This window comes from Electrona antarctica (genome assembly GCF_951216825.1).
Source record: "Electrona antarctica genome assembly, chromosome: 3".
Classification (NCBI taxonomy): Eukaryota; Metazoa; Chordata; class Actinopteri; order Myctophiformes; family Myctophidae; genus Electrona; species Electrona antarctica.
This window is the reverse complement of record NC_136808.1, coordinates 40,087,062-40,113,038: the sequence shown is the minus strand read 5'-3', so window position 1 is coordinate 40,113,038 and position 25,977 is coordinate 40,087,062. Positions and strand designations below refer to the sequence as shown.

At 42.2% G+C, this 25,977-nt stretch overlaps 1 protein-coding gene across 1 annotated transcript in view; it reads left to right on the top strand.

Moving 5' to 3' along the window:
* Positions 1-24,394, top strand: part of tent4b (terminal nucleotidyltransferase 4B) — a 58,484-nt gene extending 34,090 nt beyond the window's left edge. The window contains exons 3-12 of the mRNA XM_079497892.1: positions 11,964-12,010; positions 13,758-13,878; positions 14,261-14,368; positions 14,678-14,806; positions 16,234-16,447; positions 17,343-17,469; positions 19,829-19,929; positions 20,112-20,359; positions 20,790-20,939; positions 21,505-24,394. Coding sequence (XP_079354018.1) covers positions 11,964-12,010; positions 13,758-13,878; positions 14,261-14,368; positions 14,678-14,806; positions 16,234-16,447; positions 17,343-17,469; positions 19,829-19,929; positions 20,112-20,359; positions 20,790-20,939; positions 21,505-21,678 — 1,419 coding nt within the window. The 3' untranslated portion in view covers positions 21,679-24,394. The remainder of the gene's footprint in view (positions 1-11,963; positions 12,011-13,757; positions 13,879-14,260; positions 14,369-14,677; positions 14,807-16,233; positions 16,448-17,342; positions 17,470-19,828; positions 19,930-20,111; positions 20,360-20,789; positions 20,940-21,504) is intronic.
* The last annotated feature ends 1,583 nt before the right edge of the window (positions 24,395-25,977 follow it).

The following is a 25,977-nucleotide window of genomic DNA, read 5'->3' as shown; positions in this document are numbered from 1 at the left end:
TTCTTCACCAAAGCAATAACGCGAATGCTGTGGATTGAAACGCAGAAATTATGACTGACACGTTGTGTTTTGGCATTCTCAGCGCAAATCGAATTTGGAGACTGGCACAATTATTTGAATATTTTGACACTTTGGTGGGAAGAAACCTGATTATGTCCAAAACTGTAACTTTTTAGGATTCAAATAAAAAAATGGCAGTAGCAAAAGTAGCAGATCCACAAGCTCAAAATGTGACGCTTCTTGACACATTTCGAGCTTGTGGACGCTGTAGTATGATGAAGTTAGAATATGGAGCAACGGTATGATGAATTTGAGCTCCTTCCCCCATTGCCAGACCCTTGGATCCTGTGTCGATGCTTGTGGCGCAAACTGAGAGGCAGCTATAAATAAGTGGACAAGCATTAATACGTCTGTACTACAGACTGACATGGGGTCTGCAGTAGCCCGCTGGAGGGTGGTCCTCCGTCCTACGTTTTAATTTCAAGGACCCCCAGTTTGATATGCATTATGCCATGCCTCAGGGACTAAGGGTCCATTTGGTTCCATTTGTACACTCTTGAGTTAACCCATTTTGGGCGGGAACCCCTTTTGGTGTTAGCATTATGTTATGCTTTAGCTATTGAAAAATAGCAGATCTACAAGCTACGAGCTATTTTTGAAAAATGGAACGACTGACATAGAAACATAGCTTTTTCAGAAAACTGTCAGGATGTAGCCGACATTTTTAGAATCTGATCTCAGGTCAGAATGGGTTAAAGACCTGTAACTTCTCAAGGACTCCTGGGTGTCCCCGGACCTCCACTTTGAGAACCCCTGCTCTATTCTATTGATCATGCACACGGTAGGCAAGGAGAAGCAACATTTGCGTTTTCACAGCTGAGCCAAGATTCATAGGAACCAAACTTATTTTCTCTTTTATTTGACACTACGATGAAATGAGACGGGGAAGATAAAGCAACGCAGGTGGTGGCGAACACCAATAAACGTAACTTTTCTGATGTAGAGAGCACCGATCTCATCTATTAGTCAACCATTGTCCCAGACTCCATTCGTCTCCTTTTGAAAGGAGAAACGTCCTTCTGGTCTGAGAAAATGAGCATGCTTTCCATCCGCCATGTTAAGGCTAGGTACACTCAGTTATTGTGATATTTTTCCCACGATATTAACATTGATATCAATCACAATATTTTTACACTCAATGAATTGGCAAAAATATATACTGTATATCATTGCTGTCAGGCAGAAACCAACTATTTTTTGGTAAATTAACGGCCTACATGATCATACTACACTAACTACAGCCTTGCACAAAAATATCGAAAGTAGGATTCGAGCTTCTAGATCTGCTACTTTGGCTACTTGAATTAGAATCCAGAAAAGTAACAGTTTTGGACACATGAGGTTTCCACCTTCTTCTGTGGAGTAGGGATCAGAACAATATTGGTTATTCATTGTTATTCTTGATTTTAAAAAAATGCTTACAATAATAGTTTTGCAGAGATTATCATTTATCGTGGTAATTGTTCCGTTATACACAGGACATGAGTTAGCTCTGTACTTGGACTGCTTTTTTGTTTAGATTTTTTAGTCTATCCCATTCCCAAATCTCTATGGCAAAAATAGCAGATCTTGTAGATCTGCCTTTTTTGGCGACTTTTGGCTAAGAGTTTTAAGCATATTTGAATTATCGTGATAATATTGATAATGACTCATTCACTGCCATTGACGAATATTTATCGTCATTTCAATCCGAGGCGTGGCCTGCCATTGAGTATGATGTTCGTCATTTGATTTGTCAGTGTTTACGATAGAGGGCGCTCTTCCTTAACCTGTGAGTGATCCTATGACTTTCTAAGAAGAGTACACCCGGAAATAACGTGATCTAAAATTTGAAAAATCCATGCGGTCCAGTCAAAATTGTTTCTCTGCTTTCTTTTTTTTTCTTGCAATTTGGTGAAAACAAGCTATGTTCAACTGCCAATAACTAAAGAACGGAACATTGCCAGAGTGTACACAGAATGATTAGTTAATATAGCGTCACAATCACTTTATCCACTTATACGTTGGCTATTCACTTTATGCCGTGCTGTGAGCTTAAGCCATTTTGGGCGGGAACCCCTTTTGGTGTTTTAAACATTATGTTGTAATTTAGCTATTGAAAAATAGCAGATCTACAAGCTCATAGCACGCCACCGAGTGGCGCGCTATGAACTTGTAGGTCTGCTATTTTTGAAAAATCGTAGAAATGTGGCACAAATCTTTGAATAGCTATATATTCTTTCAGAGCGAAGGTTTTTTTAATTTTGACGTCAGGCCTAAATGGGTTAAGCCGTGCTGCCATTTTTGAACAGTTTTGAAAAATCTCTCAAAACTTCTCTTCTCTTCCCTGGCACAAAACATGTTCAGTTGGGAGTCCGCGGTACATGAATTTTGGGGGTCCTTGACGTGAAAAAGTTTGAGAACTAACTGGCCTATAGAGGAAGACCAAAGAGGAGATTTGTGGATGTTAGTGAAAGAGGACATGAAGTTAGTTGTTGTGAGAAAAGACAGGGCAGAGGCTAGGGTGAGATGGAGGCAGATGATTCGCTGTGGCGACCCCTGTAGGGAACAGCCCCGAAAGGAAGAGAAGAATGCCCTACTTAGTCATACAAGAGTCTCTCACAAAAGTAGTGAAAATAGCCATTCTGAGCTTGTACTTTGGTTATTTTCACCATCTTAAAATGTTTCTAAAATAATAATACATATGGAAACGTATCTTGGACGTACAAAGTTTCCAACCGACAGCAACAATATAGACCCTACATAAATACATCCATACCTCCAGGCTCCTACTAGCACACTACATTGTCAGTGAGGACGTTTCTTTTTTTTTTTTTTTTACCACATGAACCCTAGTGTCCCGCACAATGCATTGTGAGATTGTAGAGCAGCTATTTTTAGCAAAGCTATTTGGTGTGTAGAAAGTGAAGAAAACAGGTAAAGCCAGCTTTTTTCCCATTCTTCTTTGTCTTATATCACCATCCATATATGTGAATATTTCAGGTGGAAGAACAGCATACAGATCATAGGAACATGCCTCCTAAAAGAGGTATTTTACTATTTTTGTGTTGTCCTCCTAAAGCGGGCTTTTTGTGTTATCCTTTTAGCATTAGTGTTTAACTGTGTCTCTGGCCTGTTCCGGTAGCCCCTTGGAGCACAGGCCTCCATCAACCCCTGTCTCAGGCAGTTCTCACAGTCCACTCTAAATGTTCATATAAGGTGAAACACAACTAGTTACACAAGCACAGATTGGCTGACAGGGTGAGACTACGCATGGAGAAGTTACTGTAGCTTAGCTGTTAGATTTACAGCTGTAGTTGAGTTAGAATTAGCACATTGTATTGTGAAAGCTTGCTGGCTAGACCTTCAATGAGATTGAAAGGTCATCATGTACACAAGAAGTATATTTAGCATTCTATAAATCTCTGCCATCACATTCAAAATGAAATTGGGAAAAAAAGGATTCTTATAACGAAACTTCTTCACATAACTTTAACCCATTTAGAAGACATTCTACAAAATGTCTTCTAAATCATGGGTTCTCAACATGGGGACGCCCGAAAATGCTTTGGCCATGTCTCGTGACCCCTGCCCCGCCCACCAATACAAATTGACCGCTATAATAATAGGGAAAATACTTCATAAATAAATACTGAAACCAGATATAATCATTAAGGAAAGTTTATGCATGCACTATGTGAACTCTACATTTCCATTTTCCAGCCATTCAGATGCATATATATATATATATATATATATATATATATATATATATATATATATATATATATATTTCGGGACCCCCCAAAATACTTTCAGGGCCCCCCGATGGGTCGCAACCCTCAGGTTGAGAACCAGTTTTCTCAGTGGTTCTCAAACTTTTTACAAGTAAAAAAATTTCTCTTTAAAAAAATATTATATTCAACACAAATATCCAAGATTTTTCTATAAGCTTGTAGTGCTGTACGAACTACGAAGTCTAATTTAAAACGACACAGATGCTTTCTGGGTTAAAAGTAACCCAGAAATAACTGCAAGCAAGATGTGTACTGTATGTGTGTGCATGTTGAACACACTCTTTTGAAATAGTGTCTTTCTCACTTGTCAACCATCGGTGCGTTCTAGGTTTTCATTCAGCGCGTCAGTGTGTGGTGTGCTACCGGGTAATATTATGCAAGTACTAAGAAGGCAAGATTTATTGTCAATGTCAACTTTATGAGCAGTCAAACGGAGGGTAATGGCATCTTGCCCACACCTAGTACAGCAGTAGCATGCGGTTGTTGAGCGACGCGCACGGTGCCAGGTCGTAGGGGTGTTCCCGGCTAGGCCTGCATTCATAGGGCCGTCCGCTCAGCCAGATGAGAAGCTTGGCAGCGGGCCCTGGCACTACTGGGAGCTCTGCACGTGCCACGCCCACACAGGTGACTGCTTGGAATTTTGGTATGCTGAGAGAGAGAGAGGAACACTAACTATCCTGTGAGTGTGAAGTTGTCTTTAGCGAGCCTAGGCCATAGAAATAAGTGGGGTTTTCCGTTTTGTATATCGTCACAGTTGGACAGAAACCTTTATATGTCAAATACTTAGTTTTAAATACTTTTCAGGACATTTCCATGTGTTAATATTGTCTTTGGTTCAATATCTTGCCACACTAATTGAAAGCCCTGCGCCCGTTTATCCGTTCGCCTTTGTCCGCCTTCTCCTACCAAACCACACTGTTTGCACAAATCTCTCCATGCACAATATTACAATAATGCATGCCTGTCCAGACATAACGCACTATGTTGCAGCCATGCAACTGTCATCATTACAAGTTCATGTATGTGCTGCAGACTCTTTAAATTATGGTGTGCTTTATATTTGGGTTTTAGTTTTAGGATATAAGATAGATTTAAGAAGATTTTTAGCTGCACATTTTGTGTTGTGAACTTGAAGTTTGATTGTAATCTGCTTAATAATTCATTAATTATTTTCATGGCACCCGTCTTTAACCCATTTAGGCCTGACGTCGAAATTAAAAAAAAAAAAGTCTTCTGAAAGAATATATATTCAAAGATGTGCGCCACATTTTCACGATTTTTCAAAAATAGCAGACCTACAAGCTCGTAGCGCGCCACTCGGTGGCGCGCTATGAGCTTGTAGATCTGCTATTTTTCAATAGCTAAAGTATAACATAATGCTTAGTTAAAACACCAAAAGGGGTTCCCGCCCAGAATGGGTTAAACATGTGATCACGCTAAAAGTTAAATCCACATACAAACAACACAACAACAAATAGCCGATGTACAAGCTCACCACGCGTGGCAAGCTTGTACATCGGCTGCTTTTGAAAGAGTTTTGCCTCTAATGATGGCACGCTCAACATAGGGATGAAGCCAGGTTGAAAGTGGTCACATCTTCTTGTCTGTTTTTATATTGAACCAATGAAAAGTATTAACAAGAACTTCAATAATAATTGGAACACAGGTTATTTTTCCCAATATTTTTCCAAACACGGGTTATTCTCCCCCAACTCCTCTAGTGTGTTCTGTTTTCGCTCTCCATAAAATATCTTTGTTGAAAAAAGATTCACCATTTCTCTTTTGGGTTTCATGCCCAAAGGTTGGGGAACTGCCAGTGCTGCCTGTCTCTGTTAGCAGTGGTTTCTCAAGCATCCTCTCTACTGTCTGTCTGCTGTTATCTCCCCCTGCGTCTTATCCATCCAGTTTGGCACCCTAATCAGCAGGTGTCCTCTCTGTCCTCATTCTCACTGGCTGATAGACATGTTTTTTTAACATGGTAATTAACTAGTCACGATCATAAAATTGTACTCGATGAATTGTCGTTCACGTTGTGATTAACGATATATTGTGCTTTGGCTATGGAACATAGCGATCTGCTATTTCCACTATTTTTGAAAATGTTTGGAAAAATAAAATTATGATGATTATGCAAAATAATTGTACTTAAGTACATTACTCAAGTAAACATACTTAGTTACTGTCCACCACTGTGGATTGGTACTCTGTATTGACCAATAGGATTGGTACTCAGTATTGGCCAATAAGATTGGTACTCAGAATTGACCAATAGGATTGGTACTCTGTATCAACCAATAGGATTAGTACTTAGGGTATCGGGACGATTTTTTTTATTCATACATTTGACAGGAAACATTTCATTTTAGTCATATTTTACTAATCTGAATTGTTTTAGTTAACTAAATATCATGTCAATATATTTTAGTCAGTTTAATCATCATTGCTTTGTTTTTATTTAGTTTAGTCAGTGAAAAGACTTGGCAAAATTGGCAAAATGAACACGGACTAGTTACATCTCTATAAAGATGGGAATGGTGATATGATGGCAGTGGGTCAAGAAGAGTGGTCTCTTTTTGCCCATGCTGTCAGGCTCATGCTTGTATGTTTTAGGCATACCAACTGGCATTGCCACCAGGGTGCCCAGGGCTGTGCGTTGGAGCCTAGAGCATCCCTCCCTCTCTCTCTTCAAGATAAAGAGCACAGTTCATCTCCTGGCTGTCCTGTTCCCACTGAGACCAGAAGTGCAGTGAGCTTATGGATATCCACTCTGTTGGATAGGTGTTTGTTTGATCTGCCTGTACGGCTAGACACCCACCAGGTGGATTACGAAGTGCTCTGAGGTGAGCTCACCAGGTAGCTAACAGGGCTGCACAATTAATCTTTAAAAAAAAAAAAATACTGTCCCGGACAAATATAGCAAGCCAAAGATTTACATTGTGCGTTACATTAAAGCATAGTAAAGTGACTTTGCCCTGTGTTTACATACAGTAACACAACAATAAATACATTTTATTCCCTCTGTACCAGCAGCAGTCACTGGAGTAGTGTGGTGGTGTTTTACTGCTCCTCTCCCTGTATTTTGTTTCACTCTTTGTTGTGGTTACCCTGCCCAAAATGTCCCCATCTATCAAAACAAATAGGGAAATCACCAAAATGCAGCGAGAGGGCAGTGTGTTCCTGCAGGTAAACGGGCTACTCCAATTGCTGTTTACTGCTGGTACAGAGGGAAATGATGGGTTTGTTTTGTTACGCAAACACAGGTTAATGTTGCATACTATTCCTTTAAGACACATTGACTTCACACAACAGTGGAAGAGGCAGCAATGCGAGGCACAGTTAGGGGTGCACCGTGTACTGTGTCTTACTAAGTGTGTCTCGACTGTCTACTCGTCAGCAATGGAAGAACAGGCAAACTACACCCGTAAGACATAAAACAAACATAAATATTAATTAGATATACATCTACGTCACGTCACAGAAATCGAACACGTGTAACACCAAATAGTTCCTTTCTACCCTGACACCTGGATATACACAGAATAGCTACTGTACATAAACATCAGAAAGCTCTGAAACTAGAAACCTATGAGAAGTTTGTACTATAGCATTGCTCCCTATCACAAAGCACACAATTATTTTTTGTTAAAATCTAAGAAGAAGAGATTTTGGGTGTCCTGACCCTTTAAGTGTTGTTGGCTTGTGACCATTAGATATGACATCCTAAAGTTATGCTGTTATATGTTGTGGGTTAATATTCACACCCTACCTGTGCCTCTAGTCTACACGTTATGCTTTGACACTGTACCATACAATTATCATTGTGATGATTTGTTGTCATTGGAACATTGGAGTTACTGTTGAGCAGTGTTCATTTTGTAGACGAAAAGGCAAACAATGTCCGTCCAATACCTTATTTTCACTGGCAAACTAAATAAATGCATTCACTCATCCCTCCATCCATCTATTCATTCATTCATTCATTCATTCATTCTCTATCCCAGTTACATGCACAGGGACCATAAGCTGATTGAGGAGATAACGTAGTGTTGGTTGAGGGAGGAAGAGGCCCGCCAGGGTTTAGGGGGAATAAAGGCAGGTTTACAGCTTAAGGCTCTATTTCTGTGGCCTTTCTCTCTGTCCTACGCTGGACCAGTGCACTTGAATGAAGTGGGGATGGTGGGAAGAACAGCCTTATCCACTTAAACCCTATATGGTGTCCCTCAGGGCTCCATACTAGGGTATTTTCTGTTTTCACTCTACATTAAAAAGAGAACTACAAAAAGTGCCCCTCGGGACACAGGTCTCCACCAGGCCAGGTCAGATTATCGTGGCCTCCTGGTGGCGCTCTAATAGGCCAATGTGAAAAGGGTGCCATTTCTTCTCACGCCCTTGATGGCAATTTTGGACAATTTGAGGCATTTTGTTCCAAAAATGTCTATAGACACATTGGCCTGTCACACAGGCAAATGTGGAAAGGGTGGAATTTATTCCTCTGCCTAGTAGGAAAGTGTGTGAAAAATGTCACGTAAATTGCACGCTGCGTTCATGATTTGAGGCTTTTTGTTCAAAACGGGCCAATCCTGCAAACTTTGGAAGCCAATGTTAGGCAATTAGGATGGAATATGAAATATCGGACAGATCCGCCTTGAGCACATGACTATAGAGATACTGTGTAACGATTTGCAGGAGTAATATAAATAAATGTGTTTTACAAAAGTCGGCCTCCTGGTGGCGCTATAAAAGGCACATGTGAAAAATGCAGGTCAAAGGTTTTTCCTTAGCCTCTAGGGAGTGTGCATGCAACGTTTCCAGCAGATCTGTGCAGTTATAGGTAAACATGTGAAAATCTGCCTCATGGTGGCGCTATAACAGGCCGTTCTGAAAATTTTGGGGCAGAGATTCGTCGTTGGCATCCAGGGAGTGTGTGTGTGTGTGTGTGTGTGTGTGTGTGTGTGTAAAGTTTGGAATTGACCGGGTTAACAGTGCCGGAGATTAGCTGTACACAGACGGATGGACGGACGCACGCACGCACGCACACGGACGGACGGACAGAGTGAAAAACACACTCTCCATGCATTCAGCCTGGTGGAGAAAAAAATATCCCAAATGTCCCAAATATTTTCAGGTGGGGGCCAAATACTGTAATATGCATTTGGGCATGGGACAGTTAAGAACCATCGTCAAATTGGTTGTAATAGAAGTTCTATTACAACCAATTTGACGATTGCTTTACCCTCGCACCCAAAATGTATATGTCTATGTGAGCCCCTGGTTAGACAGCTAGAACTAAATCTTGCAACCCTCCCTTCAAATAACTGGGTCTGCTACTGTATTAGCAGGATCTGCAGAACAGCAAATTACACAGTAATTCTGTCTTTCACTTCCTGACTGTTTTAATAGCTAGTTGTTTCTAGGCCTGTGTCATGTTCCGTCTTGTTCCTCCCTAATAAAAACAATGGCACAGTTTTGGTCTTGTCAAACCATAATGCCGATGCGTTAACTCGAAGAACGTGTTTCTCATGACAGCGAAACTCCCAGTGATAGAACTGCTTAGATGTATGTGTGTGGGAAAAAGAAACCCCTTGTCCCCTTCAAATGTGAGCATGATTGTTCGAAAAAAGATTGCGACCTAGATTGAGTAGATTCAGACACCTATGCGATCTTATTTCTAAATTTGAGCAAGAATCGTGCAGCACTATTTGGCTGTCCAATTCATTTTAGACTTTAAGGCCACCTTTGTGATGTGGTCCTGCTCCATTCTCAGCACATGTCCTAGCCATATCAGGCGTTGATGTGTAATCTCCTTGGTGATGCTCTGGCTCCCTGTTTGTTTATACAGTTCATTATTGGAGATTTTATTTGGCCAAACGTTCTGGCATATTCGCCGGAGGCATCGGTTGTGGAACACTTCAATTTTCCTCACCTCTGATTTAATTACTCGCCAGGTCTCTGAGTCGTACAGCAGAACAGACTTTACATTGCTGTTGTATAGGAGCATCTTGGTTTTAAGGCTGTGTTGCTTTGATCTAGCCTGGTAGAACCACTCTCCCTGCTGGACAACATTTGCATTCTGCCAGCTAAGGGTGAGTCTGGGATCTCTCAGGCAGAGACTATGTACTTTATGGGGCCGCTAGAGGTGGGATCAACGCGAGACTTATGACATATTGAAGCTGTGCCACAGTGCAATGTAAACACAACCTAACAAGACTACAACTCGAAATTATTATGGAGATATCAGATTTGTGTCCCGCTGCTTCCGGGTTCATCGTTTCTGCCTGAGAGATCCCAGATGCAGGCAGGAGGAGGGAACTTGTAAACTCAGTACTGCCGCAATCTGGCGGAGTCAAGGTTAGCTTTGATCTCCAGATGGAACGGAGTTGTGAAAAGGCACCTTGAGCCTTTCCCAGCCTTGCCTTCATGGCCTTTGATGCCCTGCTGTCCTTACTGATGAGGCTGCCCTGCTGTCCTTACTGATGAGGCTGCCCTGCTGTCCTTACTGATGAGGCTGCCCAGATAGGTGAAGTCTTCCACAACCTCAAGTGGTTCCTCATCAATAATGATGGGTTGTGTGGTGGTGGAGTTGACACCCAACACAACTGGCAAAGTTGTTAAGCCTGTCAGTTTGAGCCTGCATGTTGTTGTCGGTTGATAGGAGAGCAAGATCGTTGCGTTTGAATGTAGTAATGTTCAGCAACTACAGACTGTAGTTTCATCGAAAACATTAGAATCGTGTGAGAATCGTGATCTCAATTCTTGTGTTGAACTGATTTTGCTGGGACCCCCTGGAACCCCTTCAAAGACCCCTGGATGTCACCGGACCCCACCTTGAGAATCACTGTTTTAAATACTGTAACTGATCTCATACTACCGCCTCACTCCACCTTAATTATTTTTCTGCTAAGTCCATATATACGGACCCGCCACTAGAGGATGATAGCGGACCTTATAAGCCATATACTCCGTGTATATAATGGTTGAGCCCCACGGCATCTTTTAACATTGGTCCGGTTGCTATGGCAACGCCCCACTGCTCCAGTTATGGGACGGAAAACCTAATCACCGTTTAAAGCAGTTGAAAGGATTTTCAAACCTCCATAAATCGGAATCCAGGAAAGCTGTCCTTGGTGGAATTTAGCCATACAAATTACGGATTTAATTTGTGCCTTTTGTAACGCATCGCTCCCGCCATGTAAACGCTTCTGACGCAAGGTAAACAGTGTGTGCTTGTGCCAATGATACTAAAGTGTGTGTGTAGTGAGGGGGCGGGGGGCGGGCCAACTCTGACTCTTAAAGTGAACACGTATGGTGGCACTGGGAACTTCATGAATGCTAACTGCTAGCCGGCAATAAAATAATTAATTAATTGAAACCTCGGCATGACATTTAGGGAGAAGCCCTCCTCATATTCCATGGTCGCAGGCACTCGCACTTCAATTGGCTTTCTGCGTGGAAAAACTCATTTGCAACATCTTTGTTATGATTCCTTAAATATCCATTATGCCTAGTTAACCTCTTAATATTGATGTAAATGAGCATTTCATTCAGCAGATGTTTATGTCCCCACAAGTGTAGTTGCGAACGCAGTGATTGCGAACGCAGTGAGCATTTACTATGAGACCCAGCAGATCATGTCTGTGTGTCTGTGTGTGTGTGTGTGTGTGTCACGCTGTAACACCACCCGCCCACCACCAGAGGGCGCAGCTGTATCACACACAAAAAACACACACACACACACATGCACGCACACATACACACTCACACACGCACGCACGCACACACACACACACACACACACACAACTTAACAAAAACTTAACTTAAAAAATTAAAAAACACACACACAAAACTTAACTTCAAAAAAAATTAACTTCAAAAAAAATTAAAAAGGAAAAACTTTAAAATAAAAAACTTAAAAAAAACTTAACTTCAAAAAACTCAACTTCAAAAAAAACGTAACGTAAAAAAAATCGTAAACAAAAAAAAGAGAACTTCAAAAAAACCTTAAAAAATTACGTAATTTATTCTAATTGTTGTTTTTGCAATTTACGAGCTGCGTTCGCTTCCCGCGTTCGCGCGTCTTACTTGTAATACTAACCTGTGTGTGGTTTCTTTTTTTGCCTCTCTCCAGGTCCAAGTGTTTGGAAGCTTCAGCACGGGCTTATATCTGCCAACAAGGTAAGCTGTGTGTGAGGCCCTCAGGCTGCTTTTAGATAACTGCTAGTGCTAAGTGTGTTAATCTCACAGCGCACAGACGCACCAAACCGCCCCGCAGAACCTCAACAAAAGAGGCCCTCATAAACTCTGCCGTGGAGAAAGCCCTGCCGTTTGGCCTTTTGTTTCACAGATTTAGAGGGCTTGATAATTATAGCACCTGCTAATCTGCCACAGAAGCCTTTTTATTTAAAAGACTCACTGAGCCTACTTAATAAACAACCACCCAGTGCACACATAAGCCACACACACACACACACACACACTCTCTTTCCCCTCACTGCCCCTGCTGCAATAATGCATCAATGTATACACTGTGTGCATACGTGAACACACACACACAGTAATGCAAATACTCACTGACTCGTCACCTTTAGTGGACTCTTGACACCACACTGAGGACTGGAGAATGAGATTAGCTCACCGTTTAAGGATTTCACACTATCGTAATTAAACTAACACTACAGCTTTTAGGGTGTGTGTGTGTGTGTGTGTACTGTATGGATGGATGATTTTATGTTGTCACATAGAATACAAGTGCACAAAGAACAACGTGACTATCACTAGATTTTGAGTTAAACATAATAATATCTGGGGAGTTTCTGGTGCATTTGTGACCACGACCGGCCGAGGCAGAGTTTTCGGCAGATGCCATTGTTCAGTAAAGCAGAAAAATTCCAAGTCCCAAATACCTTTCTGTCCAAAATGGTCTGGAGGCATCTGTAGCGCTCTGTGAGCGGAGGGGGCAGAACAGTCCATTGTTGGGGTGAGAGGCGTCCTTGATGGTGCTGAGAGCCTTTAGACTGAGAGCCTTGTTGCTAGATGGACTTGATTGTTGCTAATGAAAAGCCTATGATACGCTGAGAGGTGTCCACCAGCCCCACTGCTGTCAGTTCCGTTCCAGAAGCAGTGCTGTGCATACAGCTGCCATTATTTGAAAGAAATTGATCATCTTCCTCACAGTTGTTACCAATGATACCAATGAAGGCTCTGTTACATTGTATTGTAGCACAGTGGTTCTCAGCCCTTTAATTTCAAGGACCCCATAACTCTTAATAGTGTACAATTCACCCCTTTGTCAAGTCCCGCCCGTGGTTGTGCCCCTCTTCACACATTGGTTGACGTTTCGTGGTTGGACAAATCCTCGTGTCTCCATCCACTACCATTGAAATAACATGTTTTTCAGTTGCTTTGTGTTCTGTATCAATTCTTATTTTAAACTTGGTGTCAGTAAAAAGGAACATCACAGGTGACTGGGCATATCATGTTTGTTTTTAGTTTTTTCCAAAAAAGATGTTTTAGCAAATTCAATATAAACAAGGCGGAACCAGGGCGGAACAAGGCAGAAAGAGCCTGCTGGTTAGTTAGTCAGCCAGGGACCAATCAGAAGGCTGACATTTGTACACTCAGAGTTACACACTCTTAACGGGCCATTTGGAAACCCCTTCAAGGAACCATGAGGGTCCCAGGACCCCAATTTTGAGACCCACTGGTGTAGCAGAGTGTCCAGTGAGCCAACATGCACAATATCAGCACCCTGACAGTTTGTTCAGATTGGAACTGAGCCTTCATTAGTATCATTGGTAACACCTATGAAAGTCAATCTCTATATAGTTGAACAAAGGTAGTCGTTTTCGTCATGGTTTTAGTGGAAGAAATGAACACTGGTGTGTGACTGACGTATTCCGTCTGGTCTCGTATCCTCTCTCAGTGACATAGACCTGGTGGTGTTTGGGAAGTGGGAGACCCTACCTCTGTGGACGCTGGAGGAGGCCTTACGCAGGAGGAACGTAGCGGACGAGAACTCCATCAAAGTGCTGGACAAAGCCACGGTAAGTGTCAACTCATTTAAGATCTGAGACGCATTCTCATTATTCTTTTTCATGCTTTTTCACACATTTAAAAGAAAAAAAATCAATGTCTTTGTATACTTATTGTAGTGGCTATTTGTCAACAACAATACATTAACTGTTGATATTATTATTAGTTCTGTGTACAGTACATGTGAGGGAGAGCAGCACAACGCTTTGTGTGTGCATGCAGATTGTATTTTTTGTTATTTTTTTCTCTCTCCAAATAGTTTATATACCCTTTTTATTTTTTTGTTATTTCTTTATTTGAGGATTATTTTACCCAGAACTGATGAAGCTCTGAAAGACTCCTGTACCCATTCACCATCACTCACTTCCTGTCTGTCTGTCTGTCTGTCTGTAGGTCCCCATCATCAAGCTGACAGACTCCTTCACTGAGGTCAAGGTCGACATCAGCTTCAATGTGAAGAGTGGGGTCAAAGCGGCGTGCCTCATCAAAGAATTTAAAGAGGTACAGTAGCACAAGTACATACTGTAACCATGTTCTAGAGGTCTTCGGTTAAACCTGAGACCTGAAAATACCCAGGATTCCACTAGAGGGTGATATAATCGTGTGTGTGTGTGTGTGTGTGGTAAGTAAACCAACAGATATATCATTTTGATAGTATACTGTTTAGATATAGACTGATGCTAGGTTCTTGGTTGATCCTAGTTTACCGAGTTTATGTAGGTGTTTACCTTGCTTACTGTGTTTACTGTGTGCTAAATGCCTACCATTTCTAAATTGTTTGTTTGTGTGTGTGTGTGTGTGTTTCTGTAGAAGTATCCTGTGCTGCCTTACCTGGTGCTGGTGCTCAAACAGTTCCTGTTACAGAGGGACCTGAACGAGGTGTTCACCGGTGGGATCGGCTCCTACAGCCTCTTCCTCATGGCTGTCAGCTTCCTGCAGGTCAGTACATACCACATGGACAACTGGACAAAGTTCAGGGAGTCAAACCGGTTCTATGTGGATCCCAACATCCACATACTTTCCTAGTTATCCCCCCAGATCCATTCATTTATTAAAATCAAATATGTTCTTTAATGTAGTTCAATTAACCGTTGCACCCCTAATCACATTTGGCTTCATAGCAGTTGTGTTCCTTCCCACGGGATCTAACAAAACGCAGGATGTTTTCACTCTACCGTAGGCGGGAGCAGGCGGTCGGCATGTCGAGCACGGAATGAAAAATGTACGGTATCTGTTATTGGGCATAACTGCATTGTCCCCCAGAAAACCCAATGCATCCAGATCTGATAAACAACACACGCATTTTTGTCTCGTTTTCTGACCGCTATAACTCTCACGTGCTGTAAATAAACATTAAATCTCCATATCTACATGCAGAACGTCAAGTTCATCACGGTCATCTCTCGTGGGAGCGGGCGGGTGTCAGTGACACGCAACACCGTCCGCGGTAGACAGGCGTTATAGTGGTCAGAAACCATGCGTCGGTGGGAGGGTACGGAATCTGCACCGAGGACAGCTTTGGAATCTAACAAGAATGTTGTTGCCCTGCAGTGTTGCTGCCAGCTGTATTGTATGTGCATGTGACTGAAAATATAACCACTTGAACTTTGAACTGGAAGGGAACATATACAAAGTCCCACACATGGTGGACGTGCTTGACGTTTCACCGCTCGAGCAGGGCAGTGTAATGAGTGCTGAGTGTATGATACAGTACGTGAACAGTGTTGGGGTGCAACAGTTAGAGATGTAAGACATATTTCTTTGGTTAAAAATGAAAAAGTGAATTTGCTCTATATTCTGATATAGCGTTATGGACAACTCCTAACGCCATGGACTAGAGCTAGTACTGTTTTATGATACATATTCATATAACTTCACAATGTTATATGAAGTTGATGCGACCGCGATCGGCTGTCAATAACGCTTGTTTTGATTAGAATCGTAATCTGTGATTTAGATTCAGAGATAAAAGGGTGGGAAGATTTCGGGTACCATTGGAGTTGATAACAATTTAGGCATTTAGCAGATGCTCTTAATCCAGAGCGATTTACATTAAGCAATAACAAAAAGCATGGCATACATCACATATATAAAAAGTAGTTATCATGAAACATGCGTAAGCTAAGAACGTAACAGTGGAGTATCTATATCATGAAACTATATATATATAAACTATACATATTACATACTATACTATATTATACTATACATATGTACTATAAAGTGCTATAACTACATAAAATGCAATTCTAGTGCTGTCTGCGTATAAGTCTGTTTAAAATGCTATATAAGTCTACATAAAGTGCTATCTAAGGGGGAATATGGGGGGGGGGATCATTATGCTGACGGACCATGTGTGTGTGCAGCTCCACTACAGGGAGGACGTGTGCAGTCCCAACACCAACATGGGCGTGCTGCTTATCGAGTTCTTCGAACTGTACGGGCGACACTTCAACTACCAGAAGACGGGTATCAGGATAAAGGACGGCGGCTGCTACGTAGCAAAGGACGAGGTGCAGAAGAGCATGATGGACGGATACAGGCCATCCATGCTGTACATCGAGGACCCACTACAGCCAGGTAGGGACTAGGACTGGTTTTCAACCCTTTTCATATTGATTTATTCAGCATTTGAGCCACGGACCACCATTTGATGAGATTTAGCCTGTGGGGGGGGGGGGGGGACGTGGCGTGGCGTAAAGTTTACGCCATCGGATGTGACGTTTAGAGCCTTACCGTATCTTCATCAGTCTGATGTCGGTCTTGTTGTTTTTTTTTCATTACTGTAAACCAGTGAGATTGACTGTCTGTTACAGTAAAGCTGTACTTTGTGACTGTGTGTAATAGGTCTTGGATGTCAAAATCTCACTTCACAGAAAGAATAAGAAATATATCTATATCCTAGTCCAGCAGTTCTCAATCTTCTTGATCAGGTCATCTGGCCAAACGGCTGCCGTGTTAACACAGACTGCGGCCGTGTGGCTACAAGTGGTAAATAGCTTCACAGGGCCAAGTGGAGATTACTACTGACATTAGCTCACGGTCACGCTAGCTATCTTTCTCGAGAAACGTTTATAGTTCGATCGTGATGCGATGAAAAATCTGAAATCGGATCCAAACCTCGGATGTCTGATCAGCAAGATCCTAATTATAATAGTAGTCTACGTTCCGTGCGTGCTGGGTGAGCAAGGCGTTGCCTAGCAACTGGCTCAGGGCAAAAAGTAGTTTTTTAGCGGTGCAGTTTCAGATCCATATAAATCAATATAAGACAATATACGTCGATCGCAGACAACAGATGGCTATTAAAACGCGTATACAGTATATATGTCAACAGCATACAATGTGTATACGTTCTGGATTTCTTACAGGGAGAGGGAGGACGAGTTGTGGATGTTTACAAAGAGTCTTATCGGAAACAACAGCGAAGGACACGCATCCATAATAAATCCTTGTATTGTTGTTTTTTTCCTTCCAGACAACGATGTGGGCCGGAGCTCATACGGAGCCATGCAGGTGAAGCAGGCTTTTGACTACGCCTATGTGGTGCTCAGCCACGCCGTGTCTCCCATCGCCAAGTATTACCCCAACAATGACTCGGAGAGGTAAGGGAGGACAACCTAGTTCATTGTTGACAAGCACCAATGCACCATGAGTTGCAGAGAACAGCGTTTTGCTCCCTCGTATGCCTAGCGTGTATTATATGGATGTGACATAGAACTGATTCTGATTTGCCCACATATTGTTGCTGTCGGGCAGAAACCTCTGCATCTCCATATTCTAACGTTTTGTGGGTTTTTGAGGGGCGCTCCTATGCCCAGCTTTGTGTGTCTGTGTGTACCCCATAGTAAAGATTTATTGGCTGAGCAATGTGTGTACCGCATAGAGATGATTTGATGGGCTGAAGAATGTGTGTACCCCATAGCCAGGGCTTAAAGTTCTCCGTCCCGGGGACGGATTTCCGTACAGTGTAGAGATTGCCGTGGTGTGAATGACATGACGGAAGCAGTCGCAACGCAGCAGGCTTGCTATGCTAGTGAAGTGATATGAGGGGCTCAGGGGGGCAACAAAAACTGCCAATCCGATCCTCATAATAAGTTGATTAATAACGAGCGAGCGCCCGTGTGTGCACTGACTCCTAGTTGCATGCGTGCCACTCGGCCTGCCCTGGTCTACAAACGACCAACATTAGGACAAATCAAAGTTATCAAACGGCGAAAGTTGCTGATCTGCATGAGGAAACTAATAAACTTTTGTGGATCTTTTACAGCCTCCTGTTGCGCACCAATTAGTCTAGGGGTAAAGGGTACGCATAACATATAAAATGGACAGGAAACCTCACTCAAAAGTTGAAAATGCGTTTACTTGTACTTCAGATATAAAAGTTACAGAGGTACAAAAGTGTTCTTAATACAAATGGCTCAATAGATAGATCGACTTTCAAGTATATTGGCAATCATTTATAATAGTTATAACTAGTAGACAGTATTATAAATAGGGTAAGATATTAAAGCAGAGCGGTACAGTGGTGTAGTGTTCCCAGAAAGAAAAAGGAGACAACAAAACAATAACTTCGCCTAACCAAAACCTAACCGATAACAAAGGGAAACTACAACTTAAGCCTAACACTCCTTCCCGAAGGGAGCTGAACATAAAACAAAAAGATAAGCAAAAGTTGACCAACAGAATAATAGCGAACAGCTAGAGCTAAATAAGCGTTGTCCTTTATAGTAGACGCTCTGAGGCCTCAGAGCGTCACATGACCAGCTCGGCCAATGAGGTTGATCACTGATCAGGACCTCACGCAGCTTCTACCGGTTCTCGCAAGATGGCGAGTGAGAAGGGACATCTTTCATCTGCAACTTGGGAAAAACACAGTAACGACAGCACTGGCCATGGTGGCACAGCGTAAACAAGACTGCTGGTAGTCCTGATATATAAGCTTAGCTCCATAGTTTGTTAAATAAATATATATATACTGTCGGGCAAATGTCCCATCACTTCACACAAAGGTTCCTATCACACACAGATTTGTAAGAATGTGAGGACCCCCTATGCGTCACGGGCCCTATGTTGATCAATATCCCATCCCAGACCCTGGTATAGAATATGAGGACCCCCTAGGCATCCCGGGCCCTATGTTGATCAATATCCCATCCCAGACCCTGGTATAGAATGTGAGGACCCCCTAGGCCAGGGGTTCTCAACCCGTGGGTCGCGACCCCTCGGGGGGTCGCCAAAATATTTTCACGATTTTTCAAAAATAGCAGACCTACTAGCTCGTAGCGCGCCACTCGGTGGCGCGCTATGAGCTTGTAGATCTGCTATTTTTCAATAGCTAAATTATAACAATGCTTAAAACACCAAAAGGGGTTCCCGCCCAAAATGGTTTAAGGTTATTGTAGCAGTCAATTTATATTGGGGGTCGGGAGGGGGCGGGGCGGGGGTCCCGAGACATTGCCAAAGCATTTCCGGGGGTCCCCGGCCAAAAACGTTGAGAACCCCTGCCCTAGCCTCCCGGGCCCTATGTTGATCAATATCCCATCCCAGACCCTGGTGTAGATATTTCAAGGTTGAAGGTGTCTTTATTTGTGTTGTTATATCTTTATCTTTATATCTCTATTACTAATATGTGTGTTAGAGTAAACGTATTTTGTTCCTGTTCCTCAGACATTGTAGTAGCATTTCTTTGTCGGGCAGAAACGTTTATTTAAGGAATACCTTATTATTATTTTATTATTATTATTTATTTTTTTCTTCGTAATCTAATGCCCTATCATCATACTACAGCGTCACTCACATGCTGCATTTTGAGCTTGTAGATCTGCTACATTTGCTGTTTTTTAACAGTGACTCTTTTGGAGTGTAATGAGGTTTCCACCCGACAGACAATGTATTTGTTACATGGAGCTGTTGACATGCCCGGCGGCCACTAGATGTCTCTCTTCCCTTGTGCATCCACAGTATACTGGGGCGAATAATCCGGGTGACCCAGGAGGTGGACGAGTACAGGGAATGGATCAGCAAGCAGTGGGGGTCCCAGTCTCAGAACGAGACTCTCAACAGTAAGTTCCACACCTGCTTTCATTCATTCATTCCAAATGGCCCCTTTTGGGTGTGTAACTCAGAGTGTAAAAATGGAACCAAATGGACCCTTATGGGTTCATTTAATTCCGTAAATGTTTTTTGCCTTCAAGATGAAAACGTCCCCGACCGTGTGTCACACTCTCTCTCTCCTCTCCATCAGGGAACGACGTCACCCTGCTGGTAGAACCCCAACAACAACAACAACAACAACAACAACAACTGGACGAGTGCAACAACAACGTCCCCGACAGCGACGAGCCGGTGGTGGTGGTGCTGCCGCCGCCCATCCCCCGTGGCAGCAAGACCTCCTCCAACTCCTCGTCTCCGTCTCCTTCACTGCGCTCCTCCCCTTCCTCCTCCCCACTGTCTCCATCCTCCTCCTCCACGGCGTCCAGCTCCAGTGACGCGGTCAGTCCCAAGAACCTACGACATGTCGCACAATGTTTAGAGCAGTGTTTCTCTGATCTTTTTCATATCAAGGACCACCTTTTGATGATTAAGCTTAGATTTAGCCTCTCAGACCCAGAACGTAGAATATTATAATATTATTATAATTGTTATCGTTAGATTAGATTTGGTCCACAATGCCATGCTGTACTGATGTAGTACCATGGGAGAGATAACAGGTCAACATTGAGCCAAAGGTAGTCGACAAACATTTTGTCATCGTTTGTCGTCAAAATCCACCGTCCCTCCCTGTGCTCTGAGTGCTCCCAGAGCACAGTGATAACGGCAACACACTTTCTGAATAACGCACCCAAACTTTGACCCAGGAGTAGTAGTTACTTTTTGAATTGTCGGCTAAAGATTAGCTTGAACTGTGTTTCTCCCCATGCAGGACTCGGACGGGACGCCCTGTAAGACGGCCAAGCAGCAGTCTGGCGGACGTGCCGCCAGCGGCCACAGAGAGCAGACAGGGGTTGTGAGCAACCACAGAACACAGAGCCACTCCACCAGCACTCCACAAGGAAACAACAAGGGAGGCAAGGTACTGTGCAGGCTCTCTCCATGGCTCCCAGTGAAAACCAGCACCCAGAGTTTGGGTTTACCTAAGATCGTACCACACTGTTGTCTCTCTGCATCTGCTGCTTCTGATGTCACTCTGGATGGGGCTGTCATGATTACAAAATTAAGTTGACAATCAATTGTCACAAAGATAATTGCAATTAACGATGTAATTGTGTTTTTGGCTTTGAACATTGGAATGCACAGGGCAGATATGACAAATAACAAATATACAAAGAAGTTACTGACATTTGTCATTTTTATACTTAAAAAAGGTCAATATCTACAAGCTTTTTTTAATGTATATAAGTTTTTCAACATGGAAACGGTTACGACGATTATGACAAAATAATGACGATCTCAAATAATTGCGATTAGACGATTATGTAATTGTGACAGGCCTAACTCTGGTCAAAGAGCGTCTGCTAAATGCCTAAATTGTACATTTTAACCCAGATGTGAACAAGTTCATGCTATAGTGTCAAGGGGAGATCAGCATGAAATATATTAAAATCTAATGTGTTTTTCGCATGCGATCCTCCCTGCAGGCCCGGCCATCTCGCTCTCATCACAAGAACATCCACCACGGCCAGCAGGGGTCCTCGTCCTCCAGCGCCAAAACGACAAGCCATCAGAACAACAAGCCTCATCACCAGGGCAACGGCAAGAAGAGGAAAAATCAGCGAGACGCCACAACAGCGCACGAGGACCTGTGTAGATAGGGGGCAGCAGACCCTCCCCTAACCCCACCCTGTCACCCTAACCCCCCCCCCCGCTCCTCTCCTATCCTGTCCCTGCTGCTGCTGAGTTAAACTGACTGACTGTCCCGCTGCCTTTGGGACGTTGTTAGTAGTATTAAGGATCTTTATTTGTCTCTCTCTCTCTCTCTTTCGAGCCTTTGTGTAAGGGGGCGGGCCACATATGCAAGCGTTTTATAGTAGAAAAATGACACGCAAAAATAGATAAAGTAATTTCTTTAGGAAATGGAAGAGCTGAAGTTCTTTGGACGTGAACTGAAGTCATGAAGGAGGAACGGCTTGTTTCGCTTCACGGTGGGATCGACCCCCCCCCACCACCACCACCACCACACACACCTAACATAATCTTGGATCTTGTAGCCCCCCCTGGGGACAGGACAGGACAGGACATGGTGTTTTTTTGGACTGTGGGAGCAATACCCTGGAACTGCTGGCTACAACATTACAGAGAGGAACAGAAAAGAAAAGGAAGAAAAAAAAATAAGGAAAAAAAGACGCAAATGTTATGTTGAACAAAAAAATCAAATGTAATTTTTTTTTTTTTTTTTTTAGATGGTAACCTGAAAATGCAATCTGAAAGATTGGGGGCTATAACTTATGCATGACAATTTTCTTTTGTTGATGGGTGGTCTTTTTTTTGTTACGTCTAAAACAGATTATACAAAGATTTGTACAAAAAAAAGACAAAAACAAGCTACAAAAAAAACTTTAAAAAAATAAAAAACTTAAAAACCCCAACAAAATGAACAAAAATCATAAAAACTACTTGTTTCATATGACTTTTTACAGGTTGTACCGATTCAATACGTGTAGATGATGTGCACATTTTGCCCCCGGGCCCTGCATTTTTGGTATAGCCAAGAGTTTTGGGTTTGGGGTTCCATTGCCAACATGAATCATCAGCATCTATTTGTATTCGTGGCTGCTCTCTCTACGAGTGTGCTAATTAGTGAGCTAATTGTGCGCGCACACACACACAATTCATTTGTGCTCTGTTGTACGACGGTGTCACACCCCCGAAAGTAGGCGATCTACAAGCTCACAACGCCTTGTGGATGCAATGAGTTTGTGAGTTTATAGATCGTCTATTTTCCGCACATGTGACACCATACAACAAAGTATACCTGGGCTACACACGCACAAACACACACACACAAACACACTCACACCGAGCCCGATAGATGACTGGATAGAGACTGTTTCTGTCACATACAGCTCAATAGCACAGCCATACAGCAGTTTAGTGGCTTTATATGAATGCAGGTTCAAATTAGTAAAGGGTGATAATTATTTTATTAAAATCCTACACTTGAAAAAAAAAAGGATAAACAATCTGACTGGGTGCTTAATCTGTTCCCTTGGTAATTTACCTACTACAAAAAAATCATTTGTATCTGTTAAATGTATTTATTTTTTTATTAATTATATGAATATAGTATGAATATGTTATTAACATTAGAAAGCGATTATATCCTTCAAGTCCTTTGGGATAGGATAAGTTGAGGTATCGGAGGGCGGCGAGGAGGGGTTCATGTACCGTACAATGATGCCGTTATGTTATATATCATTGCCTTCTATTTTTTTCCTTTTTTTTCAGTGATAGTTGAAGTGACCAAGTTACTTTGAAAAGTTGAGAGACCATTTTACAAGTCATAACAGAGCATTTTCTTTTCTTTTTTCTTTTTCCCCTTTTTATTTTGAATATGTGGCTGGTCTACTTACTTTAAAAGGGATCCGAGTGTTTTTTTTTGTTTTAAACAAACTCCCCCCCTCCCCTTTTTTTGAGGGGGAGAAATCAAATGACTTCATTGGTTGTCAACCCTTCCCCCCCTCTCTCACTGCAGTTCAGCAATTTAACCCGTAGATGGCATCATTGCTCAAGGTCTGAACCTTCATTGGAGTTTGCGTCTGTATACTGCATTTGGACATTTCATCTCTTAAAACATATATTCAGGTGGAAATGGTGAATCATTTTGGGGTGAAGTGGTCCAGGTGATGATGATACATCACTTAAAAACAGATCAAATCATCTGTCGGGTGGAAACCTCATTATGTCCAAAACTGTTTTCAGGATTCCAAAAAATAAATGAAGTAGCAGCTCGAAATTTATGAATAATAATATAAATATGGAGATTAGAGGTTTCTGCCCGACGGCAATGGAGCATACTCACAGAAGCACACAAAGCACCCGTTCTATGAAAAGTATTCTGCTGTCCATAACACGCAAGATATCCACAGCAATAACTACCTACCGCCCTACTGTACCTACTAGTTAGGACATGTATTACTGTACTTTGCTATTACTACTATTATGATTAGTCGAGAACTGCTATTACACTTTTCACCATTACAGTCACCTGGATGATCACGGCCTACTCCTTTTGTGTTTAGACAACTTTTCCTTTATATACGTTGAATGAATGAATGCACTACTATTACTACTACTAATCTAGTATTGAATTGAAGACGGTAGTCCTTCCAATCTGTTTTTTTTTTCTGTCTAAATGCAGTATATAAGTGCGGGCCTGGGGGTGAAGGACGGCAAAAGGGTGAGATTTGTCAACAGTGCCATCAAGAATGTTCCGTCACGATCTCTCTTTCAATCCCAAACTGTACTCATCCAAATTGTTTCTCTGCAGCTATATTTACAATTCATGCAATAAAAACAACCACAGTACAATTCAAATCTGGCGTATTTGAAACTAAGGTCTTGTGTATGTTAGGAATTTGTATTGCTGTAAAGTCCTGTGATTTGTTTGTTTGCTTGCCAACAGTAGAATGGACCTAGGGATGGGACAGTATGAACATTTCATGTCACAATGATTGTGGCAAAAATGATTGTGATTAACAATATCGCAATAATCGGAATGCATACTCATTCAGGACGGGAACCCCCTTTTGAGGTTCTTGTTGCTATCTACAGTATACCGTAGCAATTATCGTTCTCAGTTCTAAATGGGTTAAAGGAGCACTTCACCACTTTTCAACCTACCTTCCTATTATTGGTCCTCACTAATGTTAATGATAAAATGCCACAATTCTTTTCTACTCTGTCTGTGTCTCATGGGAGGGCTGTGGGCAGTTCAGAAAGTCCACCAGTGACATCATCGATGGGGAATCCAAGCTAATAGAAACTGCATGCTTTAGTTTCTATTCCTGAAAAGTTGCAATGTGATAATGGAAGCAATCGTTCTCACGATATTTTAAAAATATATATCGTTTAAAAAAACCCTGCCTAATGATGAACTGCAGCGCCCACAGCCCTCCTATGAGATACAGACTGAGTAATTGTGATATTTCATTAGTGAGGACCAAATATATAGAGATAAGTTGAAAAGTGGTGAAGTGGTCCTTTAAGTTAAAAGTAAAACTTAATAAAATGGCACTATTGTTATCCCTCTTCTGGGGTGAATGTTTGGCCAAAATAGCTGATCTATAAGATCACAATCCATTGTGAGCTTGTAGATCTGCTATTTTTTTCTAAATGGATTTGTGTAGAGCATACCAAATGAGCTCTTTTTTATGTTTTTTCACACTGCCAGACTGGATTACCAGCCAAGGTGCCTGGACCACTGAGCCATGGCCCAGGCCACCAAATGAGCTCTTTACAGGAACCCCATTTCCAGAAGCGGTTTTATCACCGACACTGTCAGAGCTGGTACGTGAACTTCACATCTGCTATAGCCTACCGGTCAATTACACACACCATGAAGCGTTGAATTCATGGATATTGTTGAGGGGTGCTACTCCCTCCTATGTCCAGCTTTGAGGGGTTGTGTCCTAACACAAACATTGAATGCTATTTTTATTGTTTGTCCTAACACAAATATTGAAGACAAAAGTGAGGACGCAAATTGTGATTGGCCGGAATAATGAGATGATGTAAGATGATGTGTAACGGGATTTTTTATTTATTTTTTGGCAACAATTTGATGACCAGGTGGCTGCTCAGTAGGAGACTGTCCATGTGTCCCTGAGCAACAGACTTGACCCCTAACTGCTCCCTGGGTGCCGTGTTAATGGTGTCCAGCCATCCACTAAATATAGCCGGGGAGCCACAGGCCCAAAAGCTCAACGTTTAGGATTAACCTGTGATGTCATGACATACTTTTTATTTGTGTTTTTGAGTGGTGTAAACCACTCCTACAACTGGCTTTTGTTGAGTGGTGTAAACCACTCCTACAACTGGCTTTTGTGTGCAGAAAAAAATGAGCATGGTTGCTATGTTCAAAATAATTTCTGACGTAATTAAATCACACCCGG